The 20,269-nt window shown below is 36.0% G+C and overlaps 1 protein-coding gene across 1 annotated transcript in view; it reads right to left on the bottom strand.

Annotated features, from left to right (window-relative positions):
• Positions 1-10,456: 10,456 nt before the first annotated feature.
• ZBTB10 (zinc finger and BTB domain containing 10) overlaps positions 10,457-20,269 on the bottom strand; it is a 32,570-nt gene continuing 22,757 nt past the window's right edge. Inside the window, exons 3-6 of the mRNA XM_061439066.1 lie at positions 18,571-18,669; positions 15,999-16,175; positions 15,623-15,795; positions 10,457-15,381 (exon numbers count right to left, since the gene is read on the bottom strand). Of these exons, the coding sequence (XP_061295050.1) occupies positions 15,076-15,381; positions 15,623-15,795; positions 15,999-16,175; positions 18,571-18,669 (755 nt within the window). The 3' untranslated portion in view covers positions 10,457-15,075. The remainder of the gene's footprint in view (positions 15,382-15,622; positions 15,796-15,998; positions 16,176-18,570; positions 18,670-20,269) is intronic.

Below are 20,269 nucleotides of genomic sequence, written 5' to 3'. Positions count from 1 at the left end.
CAAAAGCTACTGTTACTATCATTAATTACTAATAGTATGAATTATTCATGAATGTCTTTAAATTAAGTTGCTGGTTTAAAAAAGTTTTTTTTTTTTTTGTAATTACTGGGCCCTGAAAACATAGCAGGATAAAGTGAAGCTGAGGTTTGGCAGAAGGCCCAAGCGTCCCACCTACTCTAACCCCACTCCCAGGAAGGCATCTTCAAAGACTCTTAGGATCCCAGAGCATAGCTTGAAAATCCCTGAAGAAGGTTATTTAGAAGTGAAAACAATGGTCCTCTTTTGAGATTTGTTTTGCATTTGTTAGCCAGTTAGACTGAAATAAGAAAGGTCATAGTCAGGGCAAAATAGCCAAATTTAAGGCAGAGAAAAATTCACTAAGAAACAGTTCCTGGAGGTGAAGTACTCAGAATCAAGCAGCAAATTTACATGGTTTCCATTAGAATAAAAATTTTTTTAAATTGGGATTATTTTGGCAAAAAAAAAAAAAAAGATTCAAATTCACTTTGTTTTGTATTTATATCTAAAACATGGCTAGATTTTAAAAGAATTTAGCTAGAGAAAAATAACTCCTAAGAGTCAGACGAAGATCACATGAAGGTAAGCAAGGGCTTAAAGCAGGAACTGGAAAAAGTGAGTGGAGACTGTAGAGTAAAATGCAAACAGGAAAAAGAAATGTGCAAACAAAATACTCACTTTTAAAATTCACATTGTAAATAAGTTAAATAGATATATAGAAAATGAATACTGTTACTAGCAATTATCTTATAGTGTTATTTTCTCTTCAAGGATGGATTTTAAAATAGAAATGCCTTGGTGTGTTTGAATAGCTTATGCTAATTAATCACTGTAGAATACAGCAGCATATATGATAATTTAGATCACTGTTTACCAAAGAAAGAACAAAGGGTCTCTAATAGAACTAAAGAAACAGACATGAACTGAATGATAATAATTATCTAATATACCAAGTAGACTGGATTCATTAAAGGAAAACACTCTTTAGTTTCCAAATTTACCTGCTCAAACAAGTAAAGTTCCTATGAAATCCTATATTCTGAAACCTTTTTACATCATATCTACAGATCATGAAAACTTTTGTTAAGGAATACTCTTTTCAATACATTTTGCTTCATAAGACTTATATAAAAGTCCCTTCTATAATGTCCATAAGACAGCCACATAAATGAGTTATACCTTTACTTTTCAGAAGCTTTAGAAAGACTTCAACTCTGAAACTAAACTATAAAAGGTCTTAAATATATACCATATTCTAACTATTAATCCTACAATGAAAATACTTTGTACTTAAATTATGACGGGACTCAATTACATAGTACAATTTCAAGTGCTTACAATTTTCTTTAACAGCATAAATTTTGCTTTCTGCGTGGTGTGTGTTAAGTCGCTCAGTCGTGTCCGACTCTTTGTGACCCCCACGGACTATACCCTGTCAGGCTCCTCTGTCCATGGGGATTCTCCAGGCAAGAATACTGGAGTGGGTTGCCATGCCCTCCTCCAGGGCGATCTTCCCAGCCCAGGGATCAAATCCAGGTCTCCCCCATTGCAGGCAGATTCTTTACCATCTGAGCCACTAGGGAAGCCCGACAGTCCTTCTAAGAAAATACAAAATACCAGATTTTGCCTTTGCAGTTGCCTCATTATTCATCTCCAACAATTAATTATACTAATATATTAATAAAGGTGGAAATATAAGATGGTTGATGACTTATCCTGATGGCTCAGTGGTAAAGAATCTTCTGCCAATGCAGAAGACATGGGTTCAATCCCAGATCCAGGAAGACACCACATGCCACAGTGCAACTAAACCAGTGTGCCACAACTACTGAGCCTGTGGCTCTAGAGCCTGGGAGCTACAACTACTGAAGCCCTGACTCCCCGGAATCTGTGCTCCCACGAGAAGCCACCACAGTGCAACCAAGAGTAGCTCCTCTTTGCCAAAGCTAGAGAAAGCACATGTGCAGCAGTGAAGACCCAGCACAGCCAAAAATGAATGAATGAATGAATGAATGAATGAATAAAAATATTTTAAAAAGATTCTACTTAAAAAGCAGGACATTAGTGGCAATATATGTTGGAAACTTTCTCAAATCTGATTTTTCAAGTCTCTTCACTTTCATTATATGCAGAAAATGGACTTTTACAGTGGCAAACTATACAATGCAAATTTATTCATTTTTGCCTGCAAATTACATCTCCATCATTTAAGCTTAGTTTCCAAAAAAACTGAAAAACCCCTGCCATTCTGAGGTCTACAATGATACTATAAAGAAACTGCTCACATTAAACATAAGTTTATAACAAACTGTCACGATGTCAGTGAGAAATACTTAAAAGGTGAAAACATGCCCTTTTCTTTCTCATATCCATAAATGATGAAAAACTGCAATGAAATTCATCACCTACACAGGCAAAACATCCTCAGATCCTCAGCTCATATTCCTGTATTTTGTGCTGAAACAAAGATACAGGGTTAACTTTCAAACAGCATGCAGTAAACTTTACAAAATGCATTCTGGATAACTTTTTATGGATATTCCCACTCATGTATTTTTAGAGTTCAAACACTGAGAAGAAATATTATGCCAATGAGCATTCAATAATTTTGGGACTTAAACTGGCTACCTGATAAAGACAATATTCCCAGTCTTCATCTTGGTGACAAAAGCGCACCAGGACTGTACTTGTCATCTTTTTCACACTAAGTATAAAAATGACAAATTAGCCATAGTTGTAAATCTATCCTGCTGCTAGGGAGATGGATGGCTTGGGCATGAAGTTTTATAAGAATTTAATAAAAATATTTCTCACTGCTTTTAGAATATGATCTGAAATGCAATTAAAGGAAAAAATAACTCATCTCCCTTGTAATACATTTTCTAAAGGGAGTTCAATCATTAAATTTATACAATAAAATTGTACTGCATTAAGAAATCAATTAATTATGAATTCTTGAAAGCTAGGATTAAGTAACATTTAAATTTTTATATCAAGCTGCAAACTTAATCTTATCTTGGAGAAGCAAGTTTAATCTTAAGTGTTATATACCAGTGCCAGCAAATTAATATTCTACTTTACAAGAAATATTTCTGGGTACTTTAAAGTCTTTTTTTGGGCATCAGTTTTTCATACTAAATATTTGATTCTTAGCTCTAAAAATGAAGAATGAAACATTAAACTGGAAAAGAATGAACAGTATGGATTTTTGACTTTATACTTACAGAAAACATACTGTTTTCTAGGAGGAAAAATTTAAGGCCCTAAGTAGTCCTAAAATATAATGTACCTTACTTTTCAGTTTCCACAGTTACATGAGGCATTATGTGGATTTCATGTGGCATTGGGAGAGGGAATAAGCAAATTTCAACTCAACTCAGTTTAGAGAACAGAAGGATCTCAACCTAACACAGATGTTCTATGAGCTGGAGATGAACATTGATGGCATCAGTTCAAGCAGAGATTGAATAACAAATGTGTATGTTTTTCTCAGGTCCCTTCAGTTTGAAGGTTTTATTAGTCTGCATAGTTACCAGAGATACATACATATTGATATGACATGATCAAGTCAGCTAGACAGCACATCAAATTTTGTTTACATGGCTAGCATACATTGAATAGCTTCAAAAAAATCAAGGCTGTAATTTTTCTAAAAGTAACTTTGCTATGATCATGATGAGACTCCATACACCAAAATGTAAATCTAAAGACCCTTGCGGTCATCCACGAGAAACTGAAGAACAGTGATCCAAATTAGAATGTGATTGAAAATCTTTTGTGGATCAAACAATGCACAGTGTCATTTCAACAAATACTTGTAAACTCTGGACAGAGGTCAACCAAGATTTAGGTCACTGTGATCATTTGTAATTAACACCACCATGGGCAGAGAAGCATGGCAAGCTCCAGTCCATGAGGCTTTTGCAGAGTTGAACACGCTTGAGCAATTGAGCGCACACACCACCCTCCATGGGAAAGAACACTGATAGAGTGCCCTGCAAAGAAAATATTGATGCATACAGGGTCAAGTAAGAGGACAGGTGTGTGAAGGAAATTAGTCACTAACAGTGTGAAATGATGCAGGGGTGGGGCTCTGGCAACTTCATTAGTGGCCTTTTAAGAAAGTAGTTTTAAATACTGAATTAGCATTCTAAGGTGCAGTGGGTTGAGGAGTGAATGGGATGCCCAGATAAGAACCCCTGCTTATCTCAAGTGTTCTTCTCAGAGTTCCTTCCATCACTGTGTCCTTTCTAGATATATCTGACACACTTGATGGGACAGTACCACGTTAACAGAGCAACAAAACTTTTTCCAAATCTCTTAAAATCGGACCATCTGTTGTGATTAATTTTAACCTTGAGGAAAGATTCTTGGAACTATTTTAGACCAATGCTGAAAATGTGTGTGAAGAGACATTGTGACTAATAATTGTGCTGTTATTTGTTCATTTGCCATGTACCTGAGTCTACTACAAGAGGCCGAGCAACACAAAGAGAAGTGTCCTCAGTGGGGCTCATAATGGGCAATTACATGTGTCTGAAACAATGACACAGGCTTCTGGTTCAGTATGAGTCTTTAGTTTGGGAAGTTTTCTTTAGCTTGATAGAATGTTTTTCAGGTCACATATCTTGGCTCAGTTACTCACAAGCTTAGTATTTTCAAACTGTGTCCAGGATGACTCACAAGTCTAACTGACTTAAGTACACCTTTTTTAAGTGTAGACTCCTAGCTTACATTCTAAAGGCTATAGAAACTCAATGCCATGCTGCTATGCTAAGTCACTTCAGTCGTTTCTGACTCTGTGCGACCCCATAGACGGCAGCCCACCAGGCTCCCCGTCCCTGGGATTCTCCAGGCAAGAACACTGGAGTGGGTTGCCATTTCCTTCTCCAATGCATGAAAGTGAAAAGTGAAAGTGAAGTCGCTCAGTCGTGTCCGACTCTTAGCAACTCCATGGATTGTAGCCTAACAGGCTCCTCCGTCCATGGGATTTTCCAAGCAAGAGTACTGGAGCGGGGTGCCATTGCACTCAGTGCCATATATATATATACATATATATATATATGTGTATATATATATATAAGAATCTTATAACATAGGGTAAAGATAGGATTAAGTGGCAATAAAAGTCTAATTTAGAAGTATACATACTTTTATCAGCAAGTTAAAATCTCTTCTTAAAGCTCTGAATATATTTCTGAATTTGACATATTCTCTCTTATTTGGGCTTCCCTGGTGGCTCAGCTGGTAATGAATCCACCTGCAATGTGGGAGACCGGGGTTCAATCCCTGGGTTGGGAAGATCCCCTGGCGAAGGGAATGGCTACCTACTCCAGTATTCTGGCCTGGAGAATTCCATGGACTTGACTGTACTGTCCATTGGGTCGCAAATAGTTGGACACAACTGAGCAACTTTCACTTTTCTCTCATTTAGCAACTAGGGAATGGGAGGGGACACTCTGTATACTGGGATGTATTTATCTGATTTCCTGTTAAAATCTTTTTGTTTCATCACAGCCAAGGTGGTATCTAAAACTGTGCCATAGGAGGACTTTACTGGCAGTCCAGTGGTTAAGACTCAGTCTTATAATGTAAGGAGGGTGGGTTCAGTGCTTAGTTGAGGAGTTGAGATCCCACATGCCTAGTGGCCAAAGAAAACAAAAATGTGAAAACATAAGCAATATTTTAACACATTTAATTAAGACTTTAAAAATGGTCCACATTGTGACTTCCCTGGTGGCCTAGTGGGTAAGAATCATCTGCCAATGCAGGGAATGCAGATTAGATCCCGGGTCTGGGAAGATTCCAACTACCAAGCTTCTGTTCTCTAGGGCCATGAGCCACAACTACTGAGCCTGTGTGCCCAACTAATGAAGCTAGCATGCCTAGACTCTGTGCTCTGTAACGAGAAGCCACCACAAGAAGCCATGCACTGCAATGAAGAGTAGCCCCTGCTTGCTGCAACCACAGAAAGCCTGTGCAAAGCAACAAAGACCCAATACAGCCAAAAACAAAAGAATAGAAAATAAAACACAGTAAACAAAAATTTTTTAAAGGTTTACATCAAAAAAACCTGTACAATAAAATGGTGCCATCGAAGTGTTATATCCTGTTACCCCAGATTTGTAATCCTGCTAAGTTGCTTCAGTCGTGTCCAACTCTGTGTGACCCCATAGACGGAAGCCCACCAGGCTCCCCCATCCCTGGGACTCTCCAGGCAAGAACACTGGAGTGGGTTGCCATTTCCTTCTCCAATGCATGAGAGTGAAAAGTGAAAGGGAAGTCGCTCACTCATGTCCAACTCTTAGCGACCCCATGGACTGCAGCCTACCAGGCTCCTGCGTCCATGGGATTTTCCAGGCAAGAGTACTGGAGTGGGGTGCCATTGCCTTCTCCGTTTGTAATCCTAGAAAGGAAATTCATTGATGTTAAGAAGGCACATCCTTCCTCAGTATATATACTGATGGATTTACTGTTTGGCCCTATACAGAAAAGATTTGCTGACTCCTATTAAAGATTATCAGAATCCTGACTGAAAAGCAAACTGTAAAATATACAACACACATAGACATGGAATATTAGATGATTCGAATTTTGAATGAGGTGAGACTAATTTTAGTGATGCATAAATAATGCCAGACTTCCCTGGTGGCTCAGACGGTAAAGCATCTGCCTACAATGCAGGAGACCCAGATTCAATCCCTGGGTTGGGAAGATCCACTGGAGAAGGAAATGGCAACCCACTCCAGTACTCTTGCCTGGAAAATCCCATGGATGGAGGAGCCTGGTAGGCTACAGTCCACAGGGTTGCAGAGAGTCAGACACGACTGAGCGACTTCATTTAAATATGCCCTGTTTAAAAAAGTACATCAAAATTAAGTAGAAATCTTAAGCTATTTAAGAATAACTTGGGATGGGGACGTGGAGGAATATAGAAGCTTGTGATTTCACCCTTTGAGCAAAGGTGATATTCTTTCCCTATTCAAAAAATGTGGAATGAACATCAGCCCCAAGTTCCTGCAATTGAGTGAACAACTTTTATTGGATAAGAAAGCTCTAGGTAGAGTCATTTCATCATCTAGTTCCCCCTAACAGTACAGAGACTCTACACTAAGGTGTCCGTTTCCCTGAGTACAGTCGGGTCTTCTGAAAAAAAGAAGAGCCTGTCTAATACTACAGACTTGTCCGGTATAGCTGACAGAGAACTGGGAGGCATATAGAAAGTAGTAAATTTTCAAGGTGAAAGTATCTCCTTTTTATTACACTGAAGAGGAAGAAGGCAAAGTGTTGTGTATGCATTACTAACAATCTGCACCATTTTATATTTTCAGCCATTCAACCCTTCTACTAAATCACTTTTAAAAATCACTGAAATTAAAGGCCTCTTTGATAAAGTTCCCTGATTGTCTAACTTTGCATCTTTTCTCATCCCAAATAGTTGAGAGTAAAATAGTGAACGCAGTGTGACCCCATTATCCATCATGGGTAATCATTTTCTCACAAACTGGTATTCAATATATCTGCTAAACACATGTATAACCAAAGAAGAATAGAGTCCATTGGCTGAAATGGGAATTTACATTTTGAGAGTGGTATAGGTCACTAGTAGTAACAAAGAAGGCCAGCAAACAGACTAGGGTGCCCCAAAGTCAGCAACCTTCAGAAGGCAGGAACACAGCAAAAGTTTAGGATGATTAATGGCTCAAAAAAACTGCCTTAAGTCTAAGGTAGGACTCCAAGGTAAATGCCCCAAAACCTATGAAATAATAAAATCTTATAAGGAAGCAAACTTAAGACTATCAACTGAAGAAAAATTATACCTACATATATAAAATTCTAGTTGTTTACCTAGAGCTAAAGTAATTCTTAGGTTTCCCTGATGGCTCAGACAGTAAAGAGTCTGCCTGCAATGCAGGAGACCTGGGTTCAGTCCCTGGGTTGGGAAGATCCCCAGGAAAAGGAAATGGCAATCCACTCCAGTATTCTTGCCTGGAAAATCCCAAGGATGGAGGAGCATGGCAGGCTACAGTCCATAGGGTCACAGTCAGACATGACTGAGCAACTAACACACACAAAGTAATTCTTAAGTTCTTCACACTTTCTTTGCCATAGACGTCTAAGCCCTTGGGTTAGAACTCTTGGAGGCTGATCCAATTCCCATAATTGCCATTCTTTGGAATGAGCTAATTAATGACTTAAGTGGCAATTACTTGACAATTTAGTATGGTAAAACCTGCTTTGGGGAATCACTTATGTCTCTATGTAAATACTACCATCTCTGTTTAGGAATCCAGGAGCTAACAAAATTCAAGTAGATGACTAAGAACAAGGGACAGATAAACACATTTTTCTTCCCCACTATAAAATACAAATGCTAACACCCAACATGCCTCTTCACAAATACAAAAAATTCTATCAGTAAGTAAAACATCAGGTCCACACATCTTCATCTATACCACTGTTGCAGCCTACACTACATGAAGGAATAAACTCCAATAGGGTTTTCTTTCTAGTTTCTTCACATCTTCCTTATATACACTATTAAGATATTCAGCGGCAGCTATGCCAGTTATTAAAATTTTGCAGCAAGTGTCTAATCTTGTCGCTTAAGTTATGGAGATGGTGTAGCTTAAAAAAAAAAAATCACTATTTGTATCGAGATCTCTATGGTAGTATTTGCCAAAGGTTGGGTTTGATTATGTCTTTGGGTATAGACACCTATGGTGGTACTGAAGGGTCCCTAGGGCCCAGTGTGACCTCATGTATCCTACGCATGGCACAACACAAACTAAAGAAAACTGACTTGAAAGCTGTATGCCATGAGATACTAGCAGGCAAAAGCCTTAAAAATGTTTATGTCTTTAATCTTTCACTTAGGAAATAATTTTGAGCTCTATGTGCCAGGACTGTTATTTGAATATAATCTGCAGTCTTTAATTTCAAAAGTTTTCCCAAATGTTAAATATTTATTCAATGAATTTGTTACAGGTAAGACACTGAAAGTTGAAGAGCCCTGATCTAAAACTGACTATAAAGTCATTGTAGTGACCTCCCTGGCAATCGATTCTGTATTGGTTAACTCTTAAATCTTTATAAAGTGTCTTCTAAGAATTTTTTTAATAACTAATGAGACCATTTTATATACTGTCCTCTCAACAACTGTTGGGGATATGTTTCAAGAGGACTGTCTTTTGGGTATCTTTCACTAAGAGACTAAAACATACCTAATTATTCTTGGAAGAGTAGTACTTTATTGCCAAACGGACTGTTGGTGCGGGGCGGGGGGGGGGGGATTCAAAAGGTAGTATTAATAGCATGTAAGGCACCATGCAACTATAGAACCTATTTTTTAACTTTCCTGTATTCCATTTTTAAATTTCCTTTAGTTCAGTTATTAAAATTCAAAAGAGCTTTAATTTTCTTATCTAATTACAGATCCAATCATTGAATTTCCTACACCATCTTCCAAACATTGGTCTGGATTTTTCGTGAAAAAGAAAAAAGTTCAAGTAACAATTTTTTCCATAAAGCTAAACATGATTTTCTAAGTTTTAGCTGTGTCCATTTTGGTGTCAAAATGTGCTTCATGAGATATTTATACATAATTTTTAACAATGTTCTAAGCAAAACAAAAAGTTGATAATTACAATGGTTCAGAAAAATCACAACCAAAAAAATTCATTTTGAAATTGAAATTTTGGGTGAAGGGGTTGTTTTTTCCCCTCAAATAATCCCTACTTCATCTTTTGTCCAATCTTAACCCCTTGGAACCACAGAGAATATTATCTACACAAACCATTAAAATATATCTACTGCCACATGAGAGTTCTTTTAGTACTTTAAAGACACTAGGAATTGTATGCAATATGGGCATCCCCTCTTCATTTTCCAAACTAAATCAAAACTCTCATTTAATAACTAAAAGTCTGGGTATCCAGTCCTTTGTTCTATTACTTTAACACCATCACCACAAAAAAATGTTCTTTTCTGTATTATTAAAGTTTCAAAGACTTGAAAGTTGTTAACCCATTAATCTGCTATATATGCAATAAATATAGGTGAAGTAGTTTATCTTTGCTTTTCAACCCATTTCCAGAAATATGTACTTTCAGGGAAAATATTTCAATGTTATCTACAACCTGTAGAGAATTCCAAAAGTAATACAGATGAAAGACAAAAGATATGCTGATTATAAATGACTGCTTTCTATTAATTAAAGCAGCTCTCCAAGAATTACTACTAGGAGGTAGTTTGAGCCTTTTATGCACTTCACATAAAAAGAGATAAACCTTAATATTCTACAATACAAAGGTATCTGAATTATACATAAGTCAAAGTTTACAAAGGAGTTCCCATACCCAGTTAGTCTAAATTATTGTTGTTAAAAGCAATCTGGATTAAATATCAGAGTCAACAAAATTCACAAAGCCAGAAGCAGTTCAGTGCTCACAAGTTTATATTTTTAGGTTTGATAAAGATTCGTGTGTATTTTCTAAATACACAGACCAAAAAAAAAAAAAAAACATGGTGGAAGTTTACATACATGTCTTAGGACACTTATACTAGGTAGGTAAATTACATTAAAAATTGGTCTTCGTAAAAGATCTTCCCAAAGAGCTTTTACAAACAGCAGGCAGAAAGTGTTCTTTTGTTTACAGTGTTTTTAAAATGCTGATTCTCCCATCTCATAATGGCCTCAACCAACCCTCTCCTTAATCCAATTTTGTTCTCAATAAGCAGCATACTCTAAATTTTAAGTACCCAATGTCATAAAATTCAGGGCTACAAAACATCTTTTAAAATGTGCTTATCCCTAAAACATTTTAAACTAAATATCTTGAATGGCTCAACTTCACTTGAAAGTAGGGATACAGCAGGGAAAAAAAACCTTTCCATTTAAAATCCTAAAGTGACTAAGAAAAAATATGTTAGTTCTAAGCATGTATATTATGTACCATAGTTAAGTTTAAGGATCTGGGTGACTGAACGGCACAAAAACGGGTTCATATCTAATTCTTCAGTTAAAAATCATCCTTTTAAAATGAAAATGCTACAGCCAATTAATAGCATGTGCTACACTGAAGGGTATCTTGTTTATAATCATGTGGTGTAACAATTGCTGTATTAGGAGGCAAGAGTAGTTAAGGACATTTGGGGGAGGAAGGATTAGACAGACACTCAAATTCCTAACATAGCTGTTTTATATGGAAAATATGTCTCCATAGACAGACCACTTTAAAGAGCTAAAATCCTACAAAAGTTGGAGCAACAGAGCCCCCTAAACAGAGCATGGGCTTCAGAATCAGACCTGGTCAAAACCCAGCTCTACTTTGTAGTGACTGTTACATTAGTCCATTAGGCAATTTCATGGAGCCTTTCCTTGTCTATAAAATGGAGACAATAGCACCTACTTATAGGGGATTTGATAAGGTAAAGCGCAATGGCATGTGCAGGCACTAAAAACAAGCTAGCTTTTGGAATTATTCAGAAAAATAACTTTTTCATCCTATGCTGACAATATCCTAAAAATGTAATAGAGCTTATTGGTTTTAAATTTTATGGTTTTTAAGACCCTTCTTCCATCACACTATCCCCGATATTATACTAGTCATTATCAGGCCTTTTATAACACAATGTTTTAATACAAATTTCTAAGTCCCAATTTTTTCATTCCCCGTTCTCTATTCTTCCACTCCTTTCCCCCTTGGTTCTCCTATATTATTAAACAACTAAGATGTGTCATGTCACTATTATGCACCAGGCAGTGTTCTAAGTGCTTTACATACATGAATAAACTTCATCTCACTCTTCCTCAGCAGGATGGCTCTACCAAAAAACCAGCTCATGCTTTCCCCCCAGATTTCAAAGCTATTCATTATTGTTCCATTTTCCCTTATAATGTTTCTTTTCTTTTTTAGCTTAATTGCTAGGATGCTGAAATTTAGCAAAGTATCTAGTGAATGTGAAAAATAAGGGCCAATAACAATGAAAAAGCAGGGGCTGTATGGAAGTAATTGCCTCTGAGACTCCTAAGAAATAATACATGATATCTTGATTTATATGAGAGGGTCTGTTACTACAAAATGAATAGGAAATAAACAGTTTATACTCTCCCCCTTCATTAAATAAAAGATCTAAAATATTTTTCATTTAAAATATAAGTTACAAGAGAAAAATTCAGCAAATGTGTAACACATAATTCCGCCAGGGCGCCACAGACAAAATTACGAGTATTCCACTGTTACCTCTCTGAGACCAATCATGAGTTCTTAGTATCTATCAACTTCCTGAAACTGTACTGTAAGTCAGAAAAAGAATATACTTAAAAAAATAGAAACATCCAGTAGTATACCTTAGTACTAAACTATTTTTTTAAAAAAGACCTAGAAGGGAAAAAGCAGTCCCTTCAAGATCACGAAACAAAATAAGTTAGGCAGTCAGCAAGTAGAAAAATCTGTCAATTCTGTTTCTGGTAAAATGTTTACTTTAAAAGAAGAAATTTTTATATAGGCTGAGGCTAATATATTCAAGAGTATAAACATTTTTCCTTTGGATTACCTTTCTAAAAACAAATTCTTAAAGTATCATTATTTCAGTTGACTAAAAATATAGCCAAATCTGTCACAACACAACACAGAAGGTAATGGACAATAATTATAGAATATTTTAAATTAACAGTAACAAGCCATCTACATCAAACCTTGTTTCCAACTAAAACCAAAACAAAAGCACAACAATCCGTAGTGTACCAAGTGTGTATTTTCAATTTACTGTAGGCAATCTAACAAAAATTTGGTCATAATTTACCAGATATACATAAACAATTTAAGTAGTAAAGAAAATTCAGTTTAAAGAGAGTAAGTTCATATCTTAAGGAAAAGTAAAAGTACATTAAGAATGTAAAGCCAAGTCCAGTTTCTATGCAATAAGTGAACTGTAGTCTAATAAAGCAGATTTAGGTGATTTTCAGATATATATCTTTTCTCTTTAATATATATTTATATATAGACAGATCTACCAATTGTAAACTATGGTTTATTTTAAAGGAGAGGGATAAATGGGATGAAAGAAATCTTTATACTATACTTACATATTCACAAAGCAGAACATTTTACGTTTAAAATACTTTTCCATTCATAGTATCTTTGCCCAACTAACGTCTACTTTGGACCCCACCAGAATTACATTTTACTCATTTGTCTAGAACACTGAGAAAAAGATGTACTCTTCAGTCTTAAACAAAAACCAAACCAAAACTGTTCATGTCAGTTTTTCAGTTTTATAGAAAGTATGATAAAGTTTAGGTGACAAATGATGCATCTCACCATGTAACTGTACTCTTTGATTTATCCAAGCAGAAGCATCAATGTCTAATGTTAAACCATCTTTCTACTGAAATCAGAGACAGTAAGAAAGCCTGTCTCTTAAAAAACCCAGTCTTTTCAACTTTGATCAGATGGAGCACCAAAAGGATTATGTCTGTCAAAGTGTACTTTGCAATTTTTTCCACATGACTAGCATAATTTAGTTACCTGATATAAAATAAGAAAATATACTCAATTTCTATTTAAAAGAAAGCTGAAAATATGATATCCCTCAATCTTATATAATATACAGTATGTTCCTGATAAACATTGTGCATATTAATATCAATTATGTGAAATGCTGCTGTGAGTCAATCAGTTAATTCATCTGTCAGACTAAATAAGTCTGGCGATTTCAACTTAATACATCATCCCTTGTATCCTGAAGAATTTAGTGAACAGAATAATAAATTGTAAAGCCTCGCAATATTTTATTTGTAAGACTTTTGCAGATTGTTGAATCATGGTGACTACTAAAAAGACTATATATATATATCAAGATGTAGTGATTTCAAGGAATTGAAAAATAAATTAATTATCTATCATAATTTCAAACCCTGAACACCCCATAAGTATGAAACAAAAGAGAATGCGCTTTTTGTGTTAATTTTAATGATAAAAGGGCACAGGAGTAAAAACCTGATATTTCACTTATATTGCATAACAAGCTAACCAAACTGGACATGGAGGATAAATTATAAAGCAAATCATTTTACTTATTATTTCTATGACTTTTCTTTCAATTAGACTTCTGTCTTTTCAAATAGGACTGAGGTATAGTACACTGGCAAAAATAAAAAAGAAGCAAACAAGAGTAGTGCCAAAGTAACAGATACCCAAAACCAAATGCCTTGTCAGAAAACGTCATATAGTAACCATTTATCAGATTAGAGCAGCAGGAGAAAGTTACTTTTAAATCATAATCATTTTAGTGGTATTTGTCAACCTCACCACGGTACTTTGCAACATCATTCTTCATTTATAAAGTAGTAAAATTCATGTCAGAAAGGAAAGGGGGAATGGAGGAAGTCAGTTAGTTCATTCCAATAAATTACCTCTCCAGTTCTTATAAACATGCCCATCAGCACAAAATTGAGAAATAATACCTAAGACTAGAAGAGACTTGGTTTAAGTTATGAAGCAAAATAAAGTGAAAAATACAGAAAAGTAGAACCAATGGGGTTGAAAAGGCCCCTCACTGAAAATCTGTATTAAAAAAAATAAAATTAATAAAAATAAAAATAGAAACAAAACTCTACTAGTACAAACTAGCCTGAGTGGTTTGATGGACAGAGTAATTAGGTCAGCTGTCACTGTACTCTTAATAAATGAATTTTCTTCATTCATGTTAAAGTGGCACATGAATGTAAGCTTTTTAAGAACAGGTATTATATTTTCAGAGGATCCAAATACTTACTGTATATCCTATAAATAAAAAATATTTTTACTTTGATAACTGACTGAAGATGTGTGAACTCCATGTAATTCAACCACAAGGTTGTTTGCTGTACAGTCCTGTGCAAATATAAAAAAAATTTTTTTTTTGCTATAAGGCTTTGACCCTACAGTTTTCACAGCAATGTAACTACCATCCAGCATGTACCATATTTTGCAAGCCTTCAAGTTCAACAATCCAAATTGTTGATTCATATTATGTCCAAATGCAGCATCCTTGAGGAGTATAGAAGGTCAGTTAGTCATCAAGAGACATACAAACATCTCCTGATTCATCCCATCGAGATGCATCATTCTGATCTTCTCCATCATCAACCAGCTCTTCATCAGCTTCTCCTCCACCATTCCCCTCATATTCTTCATCCCGAGGAAAATCTGTATCCTGTCCCTGATCTACACCTTCTTGTCCTCCTGGTTGTGATTTATCTGCACAGTCTACACAGACACCATAGCGCCGAGATCCATGTCTTATTCCAACACTGGCCGCTAACATGAAGATCTTCTTACACACCATACATTTGTACTTTTTATCCTTTTTATGCACCTAATTGAAGAAGTAAAAAAAAACCCAATGTTAGGACAGTACAGACAATATAATACATTTGAACCACTCAAATTAAACCTCCCATTTAACAAAGAGTAAATATACCATTATCTTTCTGTATGAAGTTCAGTACTGGTTTTACAAATAACATTCATTGTTTAAAGCAAAAATTTGCAGGTAATAGTGTTAAAATACCTTAAACAAACACAGTTTATCTCAACGATCAGTTAAAGTTACTTACCAGGGAATGTCTTTTTACATGTTCTCTTCGAGTAAACAGTTTTCCACAAATATCACAGCTAAATGATCTGACTCCCGTATGAATGAGCAAATGCCTTTTTAGTGTTCGTCTGTATTTGGCTACATAGCTACAATGAGGGCATTTTAACTTGTTCATGATTAGAGATGATTCACCTTTTGAGAATTAAAAACAACAAAAAAGCACTTATTATTATACATTAAACAGAAAACTTGTCAAAAGCTTGCCTATTCCTGAGAATAGGGATTATTGTATGGCTACTACCATCTGAGTTTTTTAAAACCCAGAATGTGGAAGCTTTTAATTAATTGATAAAAATGGTATTAAGAGCTCTGTAGATGTTTTGACTAATACTTGCCATTTTCCCAAGTTTCTTGTTTTGGCCAAGATTCAGGCAATAATCCATACTTGAAATCGTTAGAAGCACCTGGTATCAATCCATACTTGTAATCGTTTGAAGTACCTGGTATCAATCCATACTTGAAATCGCTAGAAGGGCCAGGCATCAGGCCATACTTGAAATCATGTGAAGGACCTAATACAATTAAAAAGTGATTTTGATATAATGATGGTAATTAAGATGACTCTTACTGGAATTAAAAAGATGGATATAAAACTATTTTATCAGCATCATGATAGAACAGCCTAATATAAAAGTAAACATATCCAGAATCCCCCATAACTACTGCCACCCTATCCAAACTAATCAGCAACTGTTGCCTCTGGATTATTTTCAATAGCCATCAGTTTGTCTCCAAGCTCACACCGTGGTGCCTTCCTAGAGCTCATTCTCAACACAGCAATCAGATTTTTAAAAAACTTTAAATCAGAACCAGATACTACTCCACTAAAAAGTCTGCTCGGACTAATGATCTTACAGTGCAAGCCAAAGACTACCAATACACTACAAAGCCTTAACTGATCTAGCCCTTGCTTCCAAACCACTCTCTTGGTTATTCTATTCCAACCACACTGGCCTCTGTGCTATTCCATGTTGGTAAAATGGCTACTACTTCAAAGCCTTTGCACTTTGCACTTACGCCGTCCTCTGCCTGAACACTCCTTTCTAGGATATATACATAGAGCACACTTGTGCAGGAACTTAGCAATTTTTCTCCCATACACACAATTTTATAAATGAATGCCTGCCAAATGGGTTTTCTAAGAATTCAATTTTCTATATCTATTTGCCAAATACATTGCCTCTTAGAAAAATAAAAAGAACTTAAGATTTCCCTCTTAAGGAAAAAGTGAAACTATTAATATCCACAATACAAAAAAATCTCTAAGGTATTTAAAAATTGTGATTCATTACTACTACTGTAAATTGTTTTGTACTGGGAATACTTTCACTTACTGTTTTTTAATGTTAGGAAAGTCCTCTGGATCCATAATTACATATTTTAATTGTAATGCAATACCGCTTTGTGGTAAAGTGAGACACCACATTTGTATGTGTGAGAAGGAGGAAGGTTGGGAGTAGTAGCCTGTGAAGGTTAATCAATTTTCAGTTTCACACTTCTAAATAAAGTTTTGAGTTTTATGACTCATAGCTCTTGTCCAAATCAGAGCAAAACAAAGTAAACTCTAACAGCAAGGACTGTGCTTGTTTGTTCATCTCCATATTTCTTAATGTCCAAAACATACATCATCCAGTGACTGCCCTGGTGGTTCACTGGTTAAGAATCTGCCTGCCAATGCAGGGGACACAGGTTTGATCCCTCATTCGAGAAGACCCCACATGCCTTGGGGCAGCTAAGCCCCTGCACCACAGCATGCATGCAGAACCTCTGCTCTGTAACGAAAGAAGCCACGAAAATGAGAAGCCCCCAATCTCAGCAGCTACAGGAAGCCCGTGCACAGGAAAGAAGGCCCAAAGCAGCCAATTAAAAAAAAACAAAAACAAAACTTTTTTTCCCCCAACAGTTAGGAGAAACCACCTTAACACAATTTCTTCAGAATTATAGCTTAATTTTGGTCTGTGCACACCGTATATTGAAAAGCCCAAGAGCTTTCTGTGAGGAGTACCACTGTTATCCCAATTGCTTAAAAGATTTCTAAAGCTATAGAAATTGTATCACTTTCTTCAACAAATGTTAGTTTTGCCGCGTGCTTTCTCTCTATGGATGCACATGTACCCTTTTATGTACTACTATATTGTTAGGAATATCATTTAAACCATACTACATATTCACTTTTCCAACTATCCCCAAGCAAATGTCTCTTTTTTATTTGGATCAATGATATAATCAAGACTGATGATTACAACAAACTTTCACCCAGGCATCATGGGATGAACCTATCAATAGTGGCTTACTATCTAACGATGATTTTGAACTACTTCCCCTGGAGGTTGCAAAAATATGTATTTTATCATTCTTCTACACTTATTAGCATGACATTCTATAAAGAAAGCTTTCTCCCTTCTTAATTTACCTATATTATTCTTTGGAATACTCATGGATTCTTTGTCTTCTTGTGCAGGACACTTCCCACAAAGCAGTTATAAATATCACTATTTAGAATTAGTATTTTCTTTTTTTTTTTTAGAATTAGTATTTTCTATAGTCATCAACAACCAAATTATTAATTTACATCAAAGTTAGTTAAAATACACTAGTCAACCATTCTGATAATTACCATTTTCATCCCATCTATACACTAGCTAGAAGCCACAATCTATTATTTGCTTTTGATAGTTAAGAGCTTTAACATGTCTCCTTCAAAGAAAAAGAAACACCTATTCATGTATTTACCAGTGTTCTAAATTCTGTAATCAACATTAGCTGCCAGATTGAAAGTGCTTATATTAATACCTAACACTTTCCTTTAATGAAAAGAAACTGCTGTAGCTCCTTGATAAACACATACACATTCCAAAACTTCAAATCCTCTTAAAGGTACTCCTGCTAAAATTCTACTATACCTACCAGCATCACCTCCTTCTTGACCAGAGCTGGCTTCAGTCAATAAATTTGCACTGACATTCCTATCACAATCTGGCCCTGAGAGTAGAGCACCATCCAGATCTGAAAAGGAGATACAAAAGTATGTTATTTACAACCACACCATAGCCATCACCCAAAACACCACTCTCTTCTTGGAAATGTTTCTTATGCAGACTAAATAGAGGATATTTGCAAGTACTGAGTAACTACTATGTGCTTAACACTACAAGGAATAAAAGCATATATAAGACATGTTTTTCAGCCACAGGAATAACAGCACACTGGATTAGAATGAGCCTTAGAGCCAAGGTGAATTAGGTACCCTAGCTCCATCTGTATGACCACATGCCTCGATATCCTCATATGCATCCACCTGTATCATAGATCTGATACAGAAATTTAATCAGTTAACGCAAGCCAAGTATGGTGTCTGACATCCAAAAGATAGCTGCAGCTGCTAGTACTAACTGCTAGATGTATAAAATATTAGTGTTTCTGTCCTGGTTCAGAATTGGAAAGATCAATCAATACTAGATTTGTAAAGGAAGATGTAATTCCTACATTTGTAAAAGGAAGGTGTAACTATTTCCCTTGAATCTGTTGCATTGCTTCTTTTTTCTACCACTGCCTTAATTCAGAACTCATCATTACTCTCCTGGATTACTCAAACAGTTTCTTGGTCTCCTTGCTCCAAAATACAATACATTCTTCATTTCCCACAACATTGCCAAAAAGATCTTCCTAAAACACTAAGCTTTATGTTGCTCCTTTACTTAAAAATCTTCAATGTTTCACCAGTTTTTAGTATAATCTTCAAAATTCTTTAATTTACAATACAAGTTTCCTAATATTCAGGTTCCTATTTTGCCAGTGTAGGAGATTCAGATTTGATCCCTGGGTTGGAAAGATTCCCTGGAGAAGGAAATGGCAACCCACTCCTTCTTGCCTGGAAAATCCCATAGACAGAGAAGTCTGGCAAGCTACAGTTTATGGGACAGCAAAAGAGTCAGTCACTCACAACTTAGCGACTAAACAATTTAAGAATCTAGCATCAGGGACTTTCCTGGTGGCTCAGACGGCAAAGTATCTGCCTACAATGCGGGAGACCTGGGTTCAATCCCTGGGTTGGGAAGATCTCCTGGAGAAGGAAATGGCAACCCACTCCGATATTCTTGCCTGGAAAATCCCATAGACGGAAGAGCCTGGTAGTCTACAGTCCATGAGGTCGCAAAGAGTCGGAAACAACTGAGCGATTTCACTTCACTTAGCATCTTCCCACTGCTACGGTCTACTCTTGTGTTATGAATAGAAGATGAATTAGACACACAAGACAGACAATGAAAAATCTGGCTGTAAAGGGATAGAGTGAGATAGAGGTTAAGTGTTTGGGTTTTTTAAGGCAAAAATTAAAACATGTTTAAATGCTGAAAGGAAGAAGTCATTAAGAAAAAGAGAGGACACTGCAAAGAGAAATACTGCAAAGAGAAGGAATTATCAAATTTGTAAGATTCTTAACAAGTCTGGGATCCAGAAGCATTAGCAATCAGTATACATACAGAGACAGGTTTGAAGACAGGCACTTAGAGACTACATCTCTATTGGCTTTTATTTCCTCTGTAACATTAAATGTAGAATGTGAAGTTACTCCCTAGAGTAAAAGGGTTGGAAGTCAGGAGAATAA

The sequence above is a fragment of the Bos javanicus genome, chromosome 14, assembly GCF_032452875.1.
Source record: "Bos javanicus breed banteng chromosome 14, ARS-OSU_banteng_1.0, whole genome shotgun sequence".
NCBI lineage: Eukaryota > Metazoa > Chordata > Mammalia > Artiodactyla > Bovidae > Bos > Bos javanicus.
Note: the sequence above shows the minus strand (reverse complement) of the source record. Positions and strands in the feature narration are given on the sequence as shown.